We start from the raw sequence: 20305 nt of genomic DNA, 5'->3' as shown, positions 1-20305 counted from the left end.
TCACTCTCCCCACTCTCAAGGTGCAGTTTACAGCCACAGCAGGAAGCAGCTGTTTTCAAAAGCCACTGTGCACGACCTACTCAGCAGCAAACAGAGTCTAGCTGGTGAACACAGTTCAGCAGCTAAAGAGAGCAATGGACACAAACATGTATTGACAAGCTTGTCAAAGCTGATGTCAAACTCGCACCAAATCCTCTGCGTTCTGGAAAATGTATTGGAGACTGCGATACGTTTTAATATTCCAACATGTAAGACAGCACCACAGACCCACTCATTACGGACAGTGAACAATTCAGTCCTGACATTTTAGTAAAAATGATATGGAAATAGGCATACAAGTGTGGATGTAAAGCATCTGAATGTGATGCACAGTTAGCGAAATATGTCTTTACCTTTTGGACCTGCTGAGCCACTTTTAGCTGAAATTTGGTGGAAACATTATTGATAATAAGAAAACTAACACAAATCTCAGCTCCAGTAAGAAAGTAAATGCCAGGTTAACTGACATCAGATCAGTCAGTCTTCAGGCTACACTTTATTCTGTCCACCTCAGTGTGTCTGGTGACCCTCCTACATATAATCCTCCAAGCTCTGCCTCCAGTTCCTGCAGGTGGGTGGGGCTAAACACGTCAACTGTCTTTCCCAGCGTCCTCCACCAGGGGAGCCGGCTCGCCTGCAGCGTTGCATTGTGGGCGTCACGGGCATGAGCAGCGATGGGACCCGAGGGTGTCAGGAAGGATTCTGCATCCGTTACTGTGACAGCAGAAAGGGGCGGGGCATCTGAGGGGAAAGACATCACATATTCCCATGAATATAAATGCAAACTGTTAAATATGTGATTCAGCTCAAAGTACTGTACATCTCTGCAGGGCTCTGCTGCTGGCATCTTATGCAACAAACTTCCAAACCCCTCAACGCAGGATTCTCACATTACTGGCGTTTTGATTTTTTCTTAGGTGGACGAACACAACAGCCACCTTGCTGCAGCAGTGAGGAGAGGGAGCGCCGCTGCTGCTGTTATAATGAATACACAAAGTTACTTGTCACTGTCATCTGAATTAATGATGATTAAACTTTCTTCCGCTTGTTGCTACTACTTACTTTGTGACCATGAGAACAACAGAACCACAGCGAGATAAAACAATACAGGAGCTGATTTTACTACACTGAGTCTCACCACCTTTCCACTAACAGTGACAACACACAATCACCACGTGCTCCTAAGTCTGAGTGTCTGACCTGGAATAATCAACGGCAAAGATATCAGCTATACAGAAAAACTTGATATTCAAGTGATGGGATTAGACTGGGTGGAGAGCAGCAGCCTGTCGCATTAAAAAAAAGGATATAAAATAGTTGGAAAACACCAAATGCCACTCACAGTCTGAAAAGCACTCTCTAACCAAGAAAACTGCTTGCACGCAGATTTGTTGATGCAGACATGTCATATATGAAAGGACGACCCAGCACAAAGAGTCTCAGTGAGGTGCTGGGCCTCCACATTCCACCAGAACAGCTTCACCTTGGCAGTGACTCTCCAAGTCTCTGACCTCTCCAGGAGGGATGAACACTGTTCTTCCAACAGATGTTCCCTCATGTGGTGTTTTGATGATGTGGTGAAGACATTGTCTAACATGCCGCTCCAACATTTCCCATAGATGTTCAACTGGGCTGAGGCACATCATGATCATCTTCATCAGACCGCTCACATATTAAGACGTTGTCTAACATGCCGCTCCAACATTTCCCATAGATGTTCAACTGGGCTGAGGCACATCATGATCATCCTCATCAGACCGCTCACATATTCTGAGGTTTCCTTTCATTTGTCACTGTCTGTAGAACTGCATGCGCTGGATTCAATGAACCAAGTGTAATTTTACTGCTTGCAGAAGAAAGAAAGAAAGGAAAGAAGAGGACGAGTGTGTATGAGAGACCTCTGAGCATCTCCAGCTGTGTGCGTGTGTGTGCCAGCAGAGCTTCTCTCCTCTGCTCCTCCCTCCTCCGCTGCTCTCCTCTCTGCAGCTCTGTCAGCAGCAGCAGCTGCACCTCCTCATGGAGACGCTCACACTCCTCAGGAGACACACGGGATGACTGCAGGCAGACAAGAGGACCGGAGCACAGTTTGTCATTGGGGCCCAAAGCATCATGGGTAACAGTTCTGTCAGACAGCTGATAGATTGTTGAGCTGTACTGGAAGTAAGAATTAAAGTTACTGAGAGTTAACTGAGGCTCTTACAGGATGCACAGTGATGTATTCCTCCACCTGTCTCTTTAGCTCCACCCTCCGACTGTCTGTCAAACCCTTCTGACCAATCCAGAATTGCGTAAAGGGCGGGCGCTTCGCTGCTCGACATTTTTGCAGAAAGTGCCGCACCTGAAAAAGGCACAAGTCAAACATCACTCAGGTGTTTGTGTGCATGAGACTGTGCTGCTGTCTTTTTAAATCATGGAAATGAAACACTGCTGTTTCCTTTTGTTTTACAAACAATCCCTCTCCATTCACAATGATTATCTGATGGTGTCTCATCCCCACTTTTTCAAACCTAATTTCTTTTATTCAGGCTAATTTGTCAGTTGTGCAGGTAAAGGTGAGTGTCATGGACTACCGCTCTCTGCAGCACCCTGGCAGCCTGCTGCTGTGTCTGTGTGCGTCTCAGTGTGCGTTGCCGTGTGTCGTTGTAGCGTCGTCTCTCTCTGAAGCCTCTCCAGAAGCTCTGGATCACCACGGCTGCATGACGCTCACACTCCTGCAGGTACGACTGCACCTGGTCTGAGCACACACACACACAGCAGACAAAATTAACTCTACTCTTAGACTATAAGAAATGAAGGCAATAAAAACAGTGTATGCATATTCACCGGGTAGCAGAAGCTGCAGCAGATGTCTCTGCTTTTGGTGAAACTCCCTCCTCGCTCGCTGACGTCTCACACACACCTCAAACACAAGAGCAATACACAAAAACAGCGTTACATCATGTGACACAAAGAACGCACAATGATAGCAGTGTGAATGCAGCGCAGTTAAAGCTCCATCAGAACATCTGCACCTGTAGTTGCAGCTCTGCACATATAATGAGAGACTGAGGAGTCATCAGATTTGTCTGTGTGTATCAGCAGTGTCAGAAACTTATTCAGCCTACACTGCATTATCAGTGCCAGCTGAAATAGGTGAGAATACAACCAAGCCTCTTCTTTGTGTTGGACTGGGTCTTACCTGGTACCTCAGTTCCTCCTCCCACTGCTGCGCTTCCTTCTGGTGCTGCTGCTGCCTCCTCCGAGCCCTGACACACACGCGTGCACACACAGGTGCCACTACATCAGTCAGTATCCAGAGCGAAAAATGAACTGGTAGTGAACAAATTCAGACTTAGGGCTGAAACTAGTGGTTACTTTCATTGTTTCTTGATCAATCATGTTCTATTAACACCAGAAAACAACTAACAATATCAAATGACTAGTTTTGTCTGAACATTCCAAAATACTCACAAATATGAAATTCACTATGATGATAAAACCAAGAATATTTCAGATGAGAAGCATAAATAATAAAATGGTTAGATTTGATGCTAAAAAAATGACTTAAATCGGTTTTCAGTGCAGTGAACACACAGACATGAGCCTGACATCCACCTAACCAACAAGAAATAGAATAAAAGAATAAAGAATAAAAACTCCCAAAATGCTGTACTACTCCTTTGCAGCTAATTATGGTGAAGTGAGTATAGTGCAGTCACAGATCCAGCTACCTGTATCTCCTCTGCAGGGTGCTGACAGCTCTGTTGAGACTCTTCACCCTGCGTCTGGTCTGATATGACCTCCATGCTGCCTGGATCACACATGCTGCCCGCTCATGCTCAGTACCCACCTAGAAAGAGGAGGGGACAGAGGTCAACAGGGAGACAGAGGATACATCTCAATGCCCTCAACTCCATCCATGTTTTCCCCACTGGTGTCACTCCTCACTGGACTGGATCAACTTCTGGGTCACAGATCAAGGACATCCCAAGACTCTTACACTCTAAGGTGCAAAATTTGAGGAGCAAGGATACATGAGAGCATCGTTCACAGAAGTATCACTTGGTGACTGGATGCTTCAGATGAAGGATTAGAGGAAAGAATGTCTCACATCTCTAAAAACATGTTTCCTTGACTCCCCTCTCCTCACATTTTATGTAGGTGGGACTAAGACACAAGGAAAAGATGCAGCTACCTGGGAGTGACTTGTGCCTTTGTCAGATTGGATGAGTGTGATCAGCTGATCCACGTCCTTGTCAAAGCCATGTCCCCTCCAGTCTTTGTCCAGCAGGCTGTCCAGACCTGCAGAGACAGAGTCCAACATGCTGCAATGAGACAGTTTTCATCTACTCATATAATAAATATATCAATATGTTTGACCTCTGAAGCTAAGGAGCAGGGGATGGAGTCGGAGGCCCAGCTGACTGGACATGAGGAGGATCAGTCTGACAGAGGCCCCGCCCACCGCAGAATCAGAGCTGACAGCTAACTGGCCAACAGCCTCGTTAAGCAGCAAGAGGACAAAGTCATCACTCAAGCCAGAGAGGAAGTCCCTGCAGAGAAAGACAGGTCTTCAGTTTCTGCTTGCTTTGTTGGTGTGACGTAGAAAGATATTAGTTTGCAAAAACATGAAACAAAATAACGGATTGAAAAAACTGAAACTGTGATTGCAGTACAATCAGGTTATATATAGTGAATATTAAAGGAAATTATTACACATCATGTGTAAACTGTTATGTTCGTGTATTACCTGCTGGTCGTGCAGGACTGGATCCACAGCTGGACACAGATCAGAGAGACAGTGGAATCATCACACAGTTGGATCTGCTCATAATGAACAGAGCTGAGAACTGCAGAGACAGACAGGGAGTCTGTCAAGGAAGCTGTTACAACAAATCCCATCACCAAGCCAAAAGCAGCACAGTGTTAGTCTGTTTCTCAACGCTCTCTGACTTCCTGCCTTTGGCTCTCAGCTCCAAACCCACTGGTTCCTACTGAAGATGTATTTACAAAAGACTGGACAATCTCCTAACACAAACAGGAGGAAACTGTGCATTTATTGGAGACTATTTTCAGTGAAACACACATACTCTATGACAACCTGTCAAGCTTTGTGTAAAACAGGCACCCAGTGCTACCACTCATGAAAACCAAGGCATCAATCAATAGACAGTTGAATCAGTCTCAGTAAGCAGAGAGGTGGCTGACCCTGTGCGATGAGCTGTGTGTGAGTTCTGAGCAGCCAGCTGACTGAATCCATCACCTTCCTGAATAGAGACAGACACTAACAAAGGGAGAAAGAAATCTAGTTTGACAGAGTGACACTGAAAATTACACAAGGGGAAAAACGTTGTGGGTTATTAAAGACAAAACGGAAGGTTAACGTCTCACCTCTGCTTGCCTAGTCAGCTGACTGGCCAATGACAGGAGGCCATCCATGACTGATGGCAGGAAGAGCCTATGAAAGGCCTTTGACTGTTCACCAGGATCCACCCCAACACAACAGGAACTGGGCAGACAGACAGACAGACAGAAAGGTGTGTGGTCATCACCATGAATCCTCCTTATGAACCAAAAAATCATCAGTCTAGTGTACATCCAAAAAATGCAAATTCTAGCAACAAAGCAGCTTTTTTTGTTTGTGACTATTAACAAAAATATGCAAAAAATATTAGCCTGGTTTATACAGTACTTTATATGCATACAAATGAATTAAACTAAAGTACTGTACATAAAACCCCAAAACATATTTTTAAACATAAAAAAAAATCAAAGATAAAAAACGTTATTGCATGTTTAAGTACAAAAAATAATAATTTAAAACCTTTAAATAATTTCTGATAAACTTAGATATAATGAAATAATCTTATAAATTCCTGACAAACTTCAGTCAGTCTGAGGTGTACCTGGTGACCTGGGCAAGTGTGGCAGCAGCGCTCCAGTTGCCCCGCAGCCTTCTGGGATCCAGAGCGAGGATAAGGACACAGTGGTTCAGGACTCCGCTCTCATACAACTGAGACTTTACACGGGTCAACACGCTGCCATCTGTCTGTACTGCCGCCATGTTCAGACACTCTGACAGAGACACACAGACAAAATGATTAATCAGTTAATAGAGAAAATAATCAGCGGATAACAGGATAATGAAAATAATGGTTAGCTCCAGGCCTAGTGTAAAGCAGACAGACAGGTGTAATATTATCAATAGCAGGCGGACAAGTACATACACAAACACAATCTGGACTCAAATGGTCAGAAATAAATTCAGTGTAAGACTTTTTAATAACTTATATGGTCTTTCTGAACCAACACTTCTCAGGACCTGCAGAAAGCCAGGTTTTACTGTGCACAGTAAACAGACTGGTACCACACTGGTTGCCTCACTGTTCAAGCCGCTGTTGAGGAGGTTGATTTTCTGCTCCAGGTTCAGGCCTTCATTCTCCACCTGTCTCTTCAGCTCGGACACCAAATCCCTGTCCTTCTCCACCTGCTCCATCCTGACTGGAACTGCCTGGTAGTTCAAGAAAACAAACACCCACATCAAAATCCATATAAAAAGGCATTATACCAAACTTTGCAACCTGTATTTCATCTAAAGCTGTAGTGCCACTGTGGGTGTTTTTACCACACTGCGTTTTTGCAGCTTTTATTAGAAAATATAATAGCTAAGTTAGCAGTGTTGTTGTTGTATCTGTACTGACACCTCACACGTTAATATTTGGTCTATACTTTGTGAGTTTTTATTTCTTATAACGGGTCACAAATTTAGGTGTAATGGTATCATTTTGTCAGCAGCGTATGTGCTTTATTTGTCGTCCTGACAAGTAAATAATATTACCTTACCTACACAGTCCTGTTAGTCCGTTAAACAGCCCTTCTTGCTCCTCAGGTTTATTGGCGAATGGCAAACAACAAAATTGTGCACTACCGCCACCAACTGGTAAGGCGTGTAGGTCCAGAGTCTAGTTTTCTTCTTCTTTTTTTTTAATAAATAGATTATATTCTCTCAAATAGCCTAGTTGTTCTAACATTTTTATTTGTCCCTTCTTTGTTTCCATATTTCTGACAGTGTAACATGACGTGTTCTGGTGTCTCTTCTTTCCCACAATATTCACATTCGTCTGTATTATACTATTAAGCCCACTATGTCCAAATCTCAGTCTTGAGAAGTACAGGAAGAAGCAGAACAGATGAGACAGTAGTATCATCTCTCACACTCTCCTTTGAATCCCATAAAACCAGTCATTTTCTTACTTCTTATCACTGTTTCCGCCACTTCTCATTCAGCCTGTTTAATACTCTTGATTTCTGCGATACTGATTTAGAAATGCGAAAGCGCAACAAAAATACGTCTGCTAGCTAACCGCTAGCAGCTAAGCATGCTTTTTGTAAGCTTCAAAGAGTCAATAAAATGCACGTCAGATAGAAGCAAGTACATAATACAATACATTAACACTGACAATATTGAACAAGTAAAAAATAATAATTGAAAGATTCAAGAATAAACACGAAACACAGCTGAGCATGCTGACAATCATGTTAAATATTACGTCATGACACCACGACCATACGATATTGCGTCATAACGATGCGACGATGCACACCCCTTTGCAAGAACCAAAGTCTATTGTTCCATTCTAATGGGGTTAAATAACATGAAATACAATTATGAAATACAAGTATGTGTTTCCAAAGCAAACAAAAATATAATACGAAGAATAAATTGATTTAAATGTACTGTAGCTCAAAGGGAATACGAAAATTTGGCAAATTGTTGGTAACCTATTAAAAACAGTTAACTGAAAAAGGAACTCAAAGTAGTACTAAAAGGTGATAGCTAAAATGCCAAGAATACCACCTCCTGGTTAAGTACAATTTATAAAGTTAATACGTTGTAATTATTGGCTTTATTGGTGGTTAATATAATATATAAAGACTTTCCCATTCAATTCAATGGAAACGTATTCAAAAATTTGACTGGTAGTGTACAAACTGATTATAACACATACAAGTGCAGATTTATTTATTAACTTTAAAGTTTGACTTATAGGCCTGCCAAACTAGGCTAGTAAACTTAAACGTTCTTGTGACATTTTGAAGCTGAGGACTTCACATTAAGACTATTTTAATCTAAGGTTTTGGTATTAACACGGACTGTGTTTCTAATCAGTATTAATACAGTTATAAACGGCGAAATGATATTTGTAAATTGTTAAAGTTTTACGATTACATATCAAATCTGCAGCTGTAAATACTAATATAATACGAAGGCCTTATTAAAGTCTTGTGTCTGTGCAGCTGTCTTCAGGAGTTGGTGTGTTGTGGCTGCTGACAGCTGCTCTGACCTGTGGGTGGCGCTGTAGCTTCAGCTGCAGCAGCTTCATTACTTCAGCTCTGCATGTTTTCACTTAAACAAAGCTCACAATGTTCAACTTTTCTTTTACTTAAACTTTGACTATATTTTATCTCACACAATTTATATTTCAAATGTATTATATAATTTAACATGTATATAAGTCTGTTTATCGTCATTTATTTATTTGTTCTGGCCATTTAATACACTTTGTGCTCTGAATGTCTGTGCAGATTCAATGTCATCCAGGTCATAGTAAACTGAAAAAACTGAATATACTTTTGCTTTCGTAACACTGTAAGCATGTCTTGTGAACACGTGTTGCATCTCTTTGAATCAAATTTACTATATTTAATTGTACTGTATGTTAGTATGTCATTCTTTCTTATTCTGAAACTTGATAGTGTACACCATTAAATGCTTACTCTCATTATTCTAATGTCAGTGTGTCTGTTAATAAAAAAATTCCATGCGAAATTACAATATAATATATAACATGACTAAAAGCATAGTTTAACATTACATAAAATAATATTTTAGGGCATAACATGAAATAACAATAATGGCATTGTATAACATGTTTTATGTTAAACAAATATAAAATATAAGCTAATATAACAGAGGAGAGTAGAACTGCAGTAGAATAAGTATAACGCTGCTCTCAGCTGAACTTGTCAGGGAACTGTACCAACAGTAACGTTAACGTTATAGTAACGAGAGGAGGCGGGGGCCGTGTGTGCATGTATGTGTGTGGTAGTTGATGCAGCAGCAGCTGCAACCCTCGTGCACATTGCTCTCTTCTGCCTGGTGCACCTGCGTGCGGGAGTACACACCGACCGACCGACTGACCGTCTGCTGCCTGGACCGGCGAGTCGAGAGGGGTTCAGAGGCGCACGGTAACGGTATCTGCGGTCAGTAACGGTGAAAGTACCAGTAACGGTGACGTGATGTGATGTAATGCGCGCGGGATCACAGTAACGTAAGCACAGCAGCAGCAGCGGAGGAGGAGGACCGTCGAGGCTGAGCCGAGGAGGATGCAGCAGTGATCGGGACTGGGAGGAGGGAAACACAACGTCCATCGGTGAGACCGGTGGGAACCTGGACCGATCCGATCTGATGTAAAACCGCAGGGATGCACGGGTAGGCAGGGAGGAGGCGCGAGGAGCGGAGCAACCGAACGGTACATAACGGAGGACAGAGCGCGAGGAGGAGGAGGAGGGAGGCGGAGGAGCAGCGCGAGGAGGAGGGAGGATGAATCCGGCGGATGGAGGAGGAGAAGCGGGCCCGGACGGTCTGGCGTCGGCAGGTAGGGTGGGTGTGTGTCCTTGTGTGTGTGTCTGGTGTGTGTAGTGGGACCTGCTGTCGCCATGATGCCTCCACATCCGCCCATTGACTTAGAAAATGTGTATGTTTTTGTGTGTGTGCGCGCGCGCGTGGGCTATATGCTATGCTATGAATGTATGAGCGTGTGTGTGTCAGTATCCCTCTGTCCAATGGCACTGGTGTGTGTGTGTGTGTGTGTGTGTTTGGGCTGGAGGGTCCTACCGAGGAGGATTGTGGGAAGGCCTGCTTGGTTGTTAAACGTGTGGGTGATAATGATACAGTGTTTTCAAATTAAACAGATTTATTTATTCCCGTGTAGTATCATTAGTAGTATTTATACCACTACTACAGAAAATACTGGCGTCTGATTGGCCGACAACTGTCAATTAAATCGTTTGAATCGTTGTATTTTATGGCTGAGGTGATATATTAACCTGCAGGTAACCATAGCAACAGCAGTTACCTGATAACTGGTGAAACCAAACTAACCAAATCCAGATTTCTTTAAACAATTACAAATAAGGGACAATTACATAAAAGAGGTGAAAGCTAGAGCTGCAACAATTAATCGGTTAATTGATTGATGGAAATTTGATTTGCAGCTCCAGATGGAGGCAGATGACAGGAAACTCCTGAATAAATGAGTGGACATAAAAAATGCAGGGATCACTGGTTAATCTGCTGATTATTTGATTGATATCAAGAATGTCAAACAGTGAGAAGTGGAGGTGGTGTTAGTAGGTTAGGCTGTTGGCCCAACCAAACAGGAAGTCTGAAGACTAGACACACACTTTTCACTGTTTTCTTTCAGACCAAACATTTAATGGAGAAAATATGCAGATTAAACAACACTGACAATAATGGTTAATTGCAGCCCTAGAAAACACTGAAGCCTTTTGGAAATTAAAATATCACCTGCAGTTATTTTAATACTTCATCAATAAATGGCTCTACAGTGAGTCGAGTCTGCAGTTATAAATAATAGCATAATAAAAAGGTCTATTAAACATCTACAGTGTTCAAAACCAACACCGTCTGATATGGAGATGGAAAATGTCAGCAATTATTAATCGGTTAACTGAGAAAACGATCCACAGATTAATCGATACTGAAATAATGATTAATATTTAAGACTTTTGGTCATTAAATTTAAGAACTTTTCATTCATTCTAAGGGGTTTTTTAAGAGGACATTAATGTTTTTTAAAGACTTTTCAAGACCTGTGCATACGCAGCTGGTCAAGTGACCAACACATTGACATGTTTTAGTTCGGACCAGCCCCGAAGCCGCAACACAAACATGGTCAAAATAAACGAGAATCCAAACTAAATATTAAAATCCCAGAAATCTGTATGACACTAGCACAGCTCACAAGTTTAGAGAAAGGCCAGCAGGAAGAACATCACTCATCTCAACAGCAGACACCCTGTTGGAGGATCTGTGGAGGCCAAACCAGACTCATGCTTTCTAGAGCTTCTGGGACAGTTACACGACATTATGGGATACACCACTGCAAACAAAGGCGCTGAGAGGCACCAGTGAAAGACTGAGGGGGCTGAAGGACCCGACCTAACAAAGTGTAGCAGCAGAACATCTACAACATGAACAAGAGCACCGGCTGCATGTTGTCACCGTCCTCTTGTCAGAGTTAAGCCTTTTGGAACACAGTGATTTAAATACAGAGTAAGTGGAAATGAAAATGTACTTACTCTTTGTTCTGTGTTTTCACATTCCAGATCTGAAACCCCAATAAAAACAAAGCATTCATAAACCAACTTACCCACAGTTTAAACTGGTTGCAAACATGAAAGACAGTTTAGTCACAGCCTGTCTCTTTTTAATCTGGAGAGGACCCATGATATAAGAGCCATAACCACGTGCACTCCCAGCCTGGATTATCAGCCCGGCGAAGTGGGCTCCAAAATAAAAGCTTTATTTTAACTGTGCACCAAATACCTAGGAGTAATTTTAAATACAGGCAAACTTGTTATGTAATATGCACTAAGCAGCACAACACCATGATAACGGTGGGACTGCTGTCGAGGCTGTGGCTCAGGGGTTAGAGGTGGCTGGCCACAAATGAAGGATGCAGCTCTGGCAAGTGAATGTAACCTAATGTTCTTAGGTTAAGGCTGCACCTGTCAGACTGACCTCAGACCAGACGTCATTAAGCTGATGGCACTTATCAAACAGAATTTCTGTTTCTGCCATCAGTCATGGGATAAAACCTTGGTAAAATCTAGCACTGTGTAGTTAATATTATGCTTACATGCTGTATAGTCTTCATACAACCAACCTGCAACACCTCAGGAAGCGTAAAGCAGCTTTCACTGTGAAACAAGGGCAGGGCCTTGACTACAAAATCAACTAGAGAAATTTAACAGTAAAACAGCAGATTGGGTTTAATTGCGAAGCAGCTTTTGCATTCTTAAGGTCTTTTCAGAGTGAATAAATGATACAAAAACAGGGATTTTTTTTCAGAGACGATTTAAATGCACCACATATATTGGCACCAAAGGCAACCTGAATATGGAATGTGACGTTTTAAAAGGTCGCACTACAAAAGTCCACATCAAGTGATGATGACTTGCAGGTGCTTGATAGGACATTGGTTTGAAAATTACCATTGGTTTGTGAAAAACAAAAAAATTTGCCTCCAGAGTGAAAAGACCTTTACTCTGAAAATTTGGACAAGTAAATTATAATCCTTAAAATGAGCTTATGACCTAGTCTGTTACTTTATCTATAAATTTCTTGTTTGTTTTAAATCTCGACTCGATTAATGTTGATTTTCAAACATAACTAGAAGAAAAGTGGGGTAGGGCTATCAAGGTAGTCGGCCTCCTCGATATCAATAATGACACGAGCAGGAAACATAAATAATCAGTCAGCTCTGAAGCATTTCTGAGAGGCTGACATTTTGGAGCTTCAGTGGACACTGTGGTGAAATGTATTCATTATTTTGTGTTGTATAATCAGTGTGATGAGTCCTGACAGACTGACAGCACATTTCTCTGAAGGCCATTCTTCTGCTCTGCACAGCAGCTATTTCAGGCTTTAGACCGACTCAGTGTGTTTTAGTGGTGTGGGGCAGGTTTTTCCAAATGGAAACCCCCTTCTCCTCCTCTCTGCTGTCGCTGGTGTGGACTCACCTTGACTGACAGATGGTCTGGCGTCAGCCTGACAGACAGCTGATCGAGGATCAGTCACGTTCCTAAGTGGGGTTTCTGTAATAGCCAGCATGGAGCAGTGTGTGTGAACAGACAGTGTCACAGTGTTTACATTGCGATGGACCACAAACACCCAGCACTAACTCATCAGTGTCTGCAGCTCTCAGACCTGCTATACATTCAGATGAGCTCTGCTCTAACTCCTCTAACCTGCTGGGATTCACACGCTCTCTAATTACAGAGAAAACAGGCTAAAAACCTTTTTCCTTCTTTGGTAGTTCACACAGGAAATACAGTGTGAAGCTGAACGCAGCTATCCTCACATTTTTATTGACGATCTGTCAGTCGTAACACACAGAGATAAAGCCTCTGCACAGATTACACATCAGGCTGTTGCCTCTGTGGGTGAAATGGAGAATCAGTGTTGACAGCCAGGATTTTGGTGAGTCACCAACCAAACTCTGTACAATTTTCTGGATATTTTAACAAATTCACAAAATGTTCCATTTATTTAAACTGTTCACCCATTTTACAGCTTAAATGTCTAAATTCCCTCTCGGGAATGGGTCCTATATACCAATTATCGAAGTTAGTGTTTTTGCATAAAGGCAATTTCCTGTTAAAATATTGCCACATGGGTTCTGTAGCATGTGTGCAGTAGTAGAATGTGTGCTCTGCGTGGAACTGCAACAAAATGATCTGAAACACAGGTGTTAAATGCGCCGCAGCTCCACCTTGCCCCACTTTGGTACAACCAATCAGAAGCCGAACTGTGCGTTGAAGAAAATAAATAAACCAGACCTACCCTCAAACACAGTGCACGTGAGATGTTAGCCTTCTGTCCGCTCCTGCAGTCTGCACTGACTCTGACAGGGTCGTGGATTGTGTCCAAGCTCTGCAAGACAAACAAGAGGAGTTTCCTGTGTGCGGTACTCCAAACGTTTAAATGCAGTATTAACATTGGCTGCAACATCCCATGCTTTAGTTAGCAGTGCTACATGAAATGCTCACAGAGATATTAGAAAGCGCATATAAGAGAGAAAACCTTACATGAGACATGCTCCAAAACCAGCAGCGCATTAAGTTACAGCTCTTCCTGCCTGTAACCATCAGCATCTCAGAGCGGTTTTCCATCACTCAGAGTCATTATATTAATGTTTTGGGTGGATGGAGCAGCTGCATGTGATGCCTGATGGGCCTATAAAAGTATATGTAACATTGGGTAGCAGCTCTTCTGCTTACTGTTTGTCCTCAACATCAGTTTTACCACCAAAGTATCTGCAAATGCTGCAAAGGGAAATCCAAGCTGCCAACACTTCATCCATCACAGGAACGAGATCCGTTTCAGTTGCATCAGTTCCCAGAGACTACAAGAGACATTTCAATCACATGGATGTCTGGCTGTCTGCACAGTGTTTCCCTGTGGGTGTATACTACTATGGAAGGAGAGGGGAAGTCTATAAAGGAATCAATAAGTAAAGGGGTTTTTCACACACACTTCACCTGCTGTAAAACCGTTCTGTCATGTAACAGCCAAATAGAAACCGCTAGGAAAGGAGAAGAGGGAGGGGATAATATGAAACCACTGAACTGGGAACACTGTGGCTAAATGGTTTGCTTCTGGTTTACCAGGAGACGCCATTAATAGTCATTTTCTCACTTCTCCATGTTTACAGTTGTATCTATCAGTGTGTCCAAACATGCTGGAGATGTTGTCAAACTTGGCGTGAGGAGCCAAAGAAATTCTGACACGCCAGTTTTTGTTTTTTTTTGCACATTTTGAGGCGCCTGAATGCTGTGTTGGCCACAGTCCACTGTGACACAGCACCCAGGATAAACTTTTGAATCTGGAGCTCATTGCTGGGTTTTTCTGAGCTGATACTGTGTAGTCTGAGTCCAGGAAATAATTTCTGAGGGGACCTTTATGGAAGCTGCCTTGTTAGTGTGGCCGGACGTGACCAGTGTATCTGTAGATGTTTGTAGTCAGTGGTCTGCCACAGTTGATGATCCATCTGGAGCCAAACCATCAGTCTAGATTAAACAGACACTCAGTCTGGGTCAGTCCAGTAAGAAAAAAGGATTCAAGGACACAAATGAAGTAGGAGGAGGACACTGAGGAGGCAGCCTGGGCTCGATGAGTGTGAGCGTTCCATCTCTCTTCATCTTCTTCCTGTGTTCAGCGTCTCTCTCTCTCTCTCTCTCTCTCTCTCTCTCTCTCAGGGATATCACTGCTCGCCGAGCTGCTAATGTGAGGCGTTTAATGCCCTCTGTGTGTGTGGGTGTGTTGGATTAGCCTTCTCCCGCTGTGCAGGATGATCGGACACACATGGGAGTCCTGTGTGTGTGTCTGCAACACACACTCACACACACACTGAGCTGCAGGAGTCAGCCGAAATGCCTGTCTGCTCCTCGCTCATTTTAGTGGATGGGTGGAGACAGACGCTGGTTACTTAGTCATTATTGTAACTTTTTAAAGCATAACATCCTGAAAAGGAGGGACTGAGAAGTGATGAGCGACATTAACACCAGCTAGGAAGTGCTATGACATTATGATCTGAGGTGCTGTGTGGTTCGACCTGAGCACATTAAGCTAAGGTTTGGTTTTTATTCATGAGCCACTTGCACCATTCTGATAGACACAAAGAGCTAGGGCTGCAACTGCTGCAATTTTTCTATAGTTATTTCTTACTTATCACTCTCTCCCTACTTGTTTAGTCTTGGAAATCATTTTCCCAGAACCAGGAACGATATCATCAAAATACGTCTTTTGATCAACCAACTAGAGCTGCATTGGTTTGTCGATTAAACTGCACATTGGGCCAGTTTTAGCCCACGATTACTGGGTTTTGTGATGATGTATATGCTAAAGAGTGGCATAAGTATTTGCAGTCCTATTTGTGGCAAACAAACAGTATGCGGTTAGATTTTTCAATTTAACTGAGCTGCCCCACAGTCTTTGTGTGACCTCTGAGGTTTGGAATCAGTGAAATAAAACTGAAAGTGAGGGTGCCTGAAATGTTGGTAATAATCCCTCATTATACAGAGAAGCTGCGTGTAATTCAGGGCCATGGTTTTAGAAATACTAAGGCTGAGAGTGAAGCGTCCTGCAGCAGATCCCCACCAGCTGAAAGGCTTCTCTCCATCTCTTAGGTTCAGGTAAAGCAGAGGGTGTTCGGGCAGTTGACGTCCTGACTGTGCTTAGAGAGAAAGTGGCCTTTGTGTCAGGTAACACACACAAACACTGCTGCAGCTTTAGCCCGGTTTGATCCTAATGGGACCCAGTTTAACTGCCTGTGCTCCAGGTGGACGCGACAAACGAGGAGGACCAATCCTGACCTTCCCTGCCAGGACCAATCATGATCGAATAAAACAGGAAGACCTGAGTCGACTGGTCACTTACCTGTCGACCATACCCAGGTACTCTCTGTCTCCCTCTCAGTGTGGTCTTTGGACTAACGCTGTAGTAACAGCCAGGTGTAGAGGTCAATTAGGGTTGCATTACTGTCTCTGCCTGTCTGTCTGACAGCGAGGACGTACGTGCTCGTGGCTTCACCGTGGTGGTGGACATGCGCGGCAGCAAGTGGGACAGCGTGAAGCCGGTGCTGCGGACTCTGCAGGAGTCGTTCTCCTCCAGCATCCACACAGCGCTGCTCATCAAACCAGACACCTTCTGGCAGAAGCACAAGACCAACCTGGGCAGTGCCAAGCTCAGCTTTGAGGTACTACTGCAGTACTACTACTGATAAATGATGTGCTCCTGATAACTGCAGTACTGCTACTGAAAAACTAAGCTCTGCTGCTGATAATTTTAATACTACTATGGCAAACAAGGTACTTCCAGATACACTGTTCCATAAACACCAGATCCAAACTGTGCAGCAACCTCAGCTGTGAGGTTCTGCTGCTGATGTTTATGGACTAATACTGATCAGTACAGCACAGTACTACTAGGGCTGCTGACAGTTTAAGAACTAATAACATGAATACTCTTACTGATAACTCTGACACTGCTACTACGAATTGAAGTGGTGCTGCTGCTAACTGAAGTACTACTACTGCTAATTAAAGTATAACAACCTGAAATACTACTGCGGCTCAGTGAGGACCTCAGAAGTACTCCCGACTGGAGTTTCCTTTCAGAACTAGTGCTTCTAACTGAAGTACTACTAACACCTGAAGTACTATGCTATATAATAATAGTAACTGAAGTACTGCTACTGCCTTCTACAGTTAATCTAACAGGTTCTGTTGCAGTACAATAAGCAGACTTGTGCAGAAGTAGAGTTTTCTTGCATGTAGAGTAACTTGCAGTAAGCCCTTTCTCTCTGTTGGCCTCCAGACAAGCCTAGTGTCAGTAGAGGGTCTGTCCCGGCTTGTCGACCCCTCCCAGCTGACCTCTGACCTCGGTGGCTCGTTGGAATATGACCACGTGGAGTGGACCGAGCTGCGTCTGGGTCTGGAGGAGTTCTCAGGGGCCGCCGCACAGCTGTTGGCCCAGCTGGAGCAGCTGGAGGCCGGACTGAACCGCATCCCAGAGCCCCAGGACGTTGACGAGGCCCGCAAGTGAGGGGGAGGCTCAGTCAGACTCATTAACATTACATTAATTGTTGTATTTTAGAGTCATTTGGTGAAGATTTTTTTTCCATCTCCAGACTTCTTGAGGAACACGGTCGTCTCCGCAACACCATCGCCACAGCGCCAGTTGACGCCCTTGACCGGGAGGGGCGGAGTTTGCTTCAGCGGATGCGCTTGGGCCCCTCACATGGTGACGTCTGCAATGAAAGTGGTGGGGGTAGCCACGGCAGCTGGCTGTCAGGCGGGGCGGACTTCCAGAGTGTGGCCCCAAAGGGTTCATCTCTGCTTGACCGGCTGGGGGGCGCCCGGCCCGGCTGCAGGCAGCTCGCAGCCACCTGTTGCAGAGCTGGGGTGACAAAAAGCTCCACCTGGATCAGGCGCTGCAGCTGCACCTGTTTGAACAGGACGCGACCAAGGTGAGGGGGGGAGTCTTTAAGTGCACCTGTACACAGAGGATACAGCTGTCAGGTAGGTGGAGTGTAGCTAGGGTGGAGAAAAGGAAGAGCTTAACATGTTGGTAAACAGGTTGAGCCTTGACAGCATTCACCTGTTCACTCAACCCAATGTCTGCGTGTTAAGTACAGGGGTTGAACCAGGATGTGGTTAGCCTAGCTTAGCATAAAGATCAAAAACCGGGGGAAACTGCTAGCCTTGCTCTTTCCCAAGTTCACAAATACACTCACTGGGTAACACACTAACAAATGTAAAGACAACTGGTTGAGGCTACACAAAGTCCAGACCCTCTAACCTGTCTAGCTCATTGTTTCCGCCCTGTCTCTGTCTCAGATGTCAGAGTGGATCGCTCACAGTAAGGAGCTGTTCATGCAGGGTCTGGCGGAGGTTGGCCAGAACCACCAGCATGCCCTTGACCTCCAGACACAACACCAGCACTTCACCGCCAACTGCATGGTCAGTCTTGTGTGTACTTCTCTTTGTTTGGTGTAAACAACTTATTTAACAAATCCTGAATAAAGTCTCTTTGTTGGCGTCTGTGCAGAATGGCAGCGTGAATGTGGACAGCGTGGTCACTGTTGCGGCGAGGCTTGCTGAGGCCGGTCACTACGGGGCGGAGCGAATCGCCAAGGTGTCGTCACGATTACAAGAAGACTGGAAGTCCCTGACGACGGCGCTAGAGGAGCGTAGCAACACACTGGCCATGGCAACTGGATTCCACCAGGGAGCAGAGCAGGTGTTTAATACTACTGTCATCCGAAAAACACCTGTATACATACCCGTTTGTCTACCCGCCTTTTATCTGTCTCACTGCCTATGTATCTACCTGTCCTCGTACCTGTCTCACTACCTTTTATCTGTCATTGCTGGTGTACATGTTGTCTACCTGACTGTTTACCTGTCAGTGTCTAGCTCTTTACCTGCCAACATGCACTTATATTTTATCTGTCTACATACCTGTCTGCCTGTCTCCTCCTGTCTGTCTACCTGCTTGATTCCTCATCTAGGTGTACCTGTTTTACCTGTGGACATGTATTTTAATCAGTCAGTGTCAACCTCTCTCATCGCCTACTATCTAACCTTTTACATCTTTCTACCTTACCTGTGTTCTTGTCTACCTGCTCATTATCCTGTCCCTTCCACCTGTCTGTCTGTTCAGTTCCTGCTCAGGGTGGAGGGTTGGGTTCAGGCCTGCTCTGAGGGGTCATTGCCGTCAGTGACAGCAGAGCTGGAAGCTGCGATAAAGAAACACCAGGAGCTGAACGAGGAGATCTCCGCTAACTACACACAGGTACCTGTCTATCCACACACCTGTCTGTCTGAATGGACACCTCTCTGTCTACGTAAAACCTGTCTGTCTGAATGGACACCTCTCTGTCTACATAAAACCTGTCTGTCTGTTTGAACACTTGCCTGTCTGGCGGTCTCCCCACCTGTCTACCTGCAGGTCAGTGAGAGTGGTAAAGCCTTACTGGACGTCCTCCAGCGTTGCCCAACAACCGACTCTGACGACTCAGTGACCAAACCTGACTTCACTGCCACCACACATGGCATCATGGGAGTTCTTCACCAGGTCATGCAGGTACAACTCACTGTAACCTGTCTCACGTTCATCGATATAGCGGTGTATGTCACAGGCAGACATACAGGTAGACTGATATGACTTTTTTTTCCGCAGGGTCATCATGAGGTAGAGGCGGCGTGGCAGCACCGTAAGCTCCGCCTCCACCAGCGCCTGCAGCTGTGTGTGTTTCAACAGGATGTCAGACAGGTACGATCAAAAGCCAGTGCTCAGATCCAGATCCAGAATTAAGAGATTTAGGTCCAGACTCCCATTTGGTTTCAGTGATTCTGATTTTATGGAAGCCCAAATCAGACAAAAAAAAATTAAAAATACACAATGTAAATGAACACACCCATGGTAAATCTTCCATTGTCTTTATTTTAACTTCATACCTCATAATATGGACATTTTGATTTTGACTTTATCATCATTTTAACATCTTCATACTATTTACTTGTGTCAACTTGTGCTGACTCAGTATGACACAATTCAGACTTTCCAAACGTTGTGATGAGTCATTGTTGTGGCAAATTGCTACTCCCTAATTCTGACTCTGTAATTCATATTTGACACAGTAAGTAATAGTAAGTAATCATTTTTATTTATCAAGTCAAAAATTCAACTTGGCATCTTATACAGTGCCTTGCGAAAGTATTCGGCCCCCTTGAACTTTGCGACCTTTTGCCACATTTCAGGCTTCAAACATAAAGATATAAAACTGTAATTTTTTGTGAAGAATCAACAACAAGTGGGACACAATCATGAAGTGGAACGAAATTTATTGGATATTTCAAACTTTTTTAACAAATAAAAAACTGAAAAATTGGGCATGCAAAATTATTCAGCCCC

The 20305-nt window shown here is 43.9% G+C and overlaps 2 protein-coding genes across 5 annotated transcripts in view; one reads left to right on the top strand and one right to left on the bottom strand.

Moving 5' to 3' along the window:
• Nucleotides 1-210: 210 nt before the first annotated feature.
• iqcb1 (IQ motif containing B1) lies at nucleotides 211-7566 on the bottom strand. 4 transcript variants are annotated; one of them, XR_002274335.1, is made up of 17 exons: nucleotides 6862-7266; nucleotides 6403-6529; nucleotides 5925-6093; nucleotides 5410-5527; nucleotides 5227-5302; nucleotides 4769-4868; nucleotides 4399-4571; nucleotides 4214-4320; nucleotides 3750-3868; nucleotides 3218-3284; nucleotides 2863-2938; nucleotides 2610-2773; nucleotides 2240-2377; nucleotides 1938-2094; nucleotides 1787-1853; nucleotides 1551-1691; nucleotides 695-780 (listed from the first exon to the last, which is right to left on the bottom strand). XR_002274335.1 is itself a non-coding variant. In XM_020592287.1 (15 exons), the coding sequence occupies exons 2-15, from the start codon at nucleotides 6512-6514 to the stop codon at nucleotides 536-538; spliced, it is 1821 nt and encodes a 606-aa protein (XP_020447943.1). In that variant the 5' UTR covers nucleotides 6515-6529; nucleotides 7273-7566; the 3' UTR covers nucleotides 211-535. The 4 variants fall into 4 exon arrangements, 3 of the variants coding, with proteins under 3 accessions (XP_020447943.1, XP_020447941.1, XP_020447944.1); XM_020592287.1 differs by lacking the exons at nucleotides 1551-1691; nucleotides 1787-1853; nucleotides 6862-7266 and adding an exon at nucleotides 7273-7566 and having other exon boundaries at nucleotides 211-780; XM_020592285.1 differs by lacking the exons at nucleotides 1551-1691; nucleotides 1787-1853 and having other exon boundaries at nucleotides 211-780.
• A 1456-nt stretch (nucleotides 7567-9022) lies between these two features.
• The window catches only part of LOC109955791 (kalirin-like), a 49681-nt gene continuing 38398 nt past the window's right edge, over nucleotides 9023-20305 (top strand). Inside the window, 12 exon segments of the mRNA XM_020592271.1 lie at nucleotides 9023-9677; nucleotides 16015-16089; nucleotides 16167-16281; nucleotides 16391-16583; nucleotides 17204-17427; nucleotides 17517-17748; nucleotides 17751-17855; nucleotides 18226-18348; nucleotides 18437-18628; nucleotides 19052-19183; nucleotides 19340-19474; nucleotides 19571-19663. Coding sequence (XP_020447927.1) covers nucleotides 9623-9677; nucleotides 16015-16089; nucleotides 16167-16281; nucleotides 16391-16583; nucleotides 17204-17427; nucleotides 17517-17748; nucleotides 17751-17855; nucleotides 18226-18348; nucleotides 18437-18628; nucleotides 19052-19183; nucleotides 19340-19474; nucleotides 19571-19663 — 1674 coding nt within the window. The 5' untranslated portion in view covers nucleotides 9023-9622.

Source organism: Monopterus albus, unplaced genomic scaffold (genome assembly GCF_001952655.1).
Source record: "Monopterus albus unplaced genomic scaffold, M_albus_1.0 scaffold16.1, whole genome shotgun sequence".
Classification (NCBI taxonomy): domain Eukaryota; kingdom Metazoa; phylum Chordata; class Actinopteri; order Synbranchiformes; family Synbranchidae; genus Monopterus; species Monopterus albus.
Note: the sequence above shows the minus strand (reverse complement) of the source record. Positions and strands in the feature narration are given on the sequence as shown.

What these genes read in the sequence shown, in the direction of transcription:
- iqcb1 (XM_020592287.1), bottom strand. Translation starts at nt 6,514, where the DNA reads ATGGAGCAGGTGGAGAAGGACAGGGATTTGGTGTCCGAGCTGAAGAGA. An exon ending in CAGTCCTGCACGACCAGCAG is followed by an intron (nt 4,572 to 4,768) that starts GTAATACACGAA and finishes CTTTCTCTGCAG; the next exon opens with GGACTTCCTCTCTGGCTTGA. An exon ending in CCTGCTCCTTAGCTTCAGAG is followed by an intron (nt 4,321 to 4,398) that starts GTCAAACATATT and finishes CTGTCTCTGCAG; the next exon opens with GTCTGGACAGCCTGCTGGAC.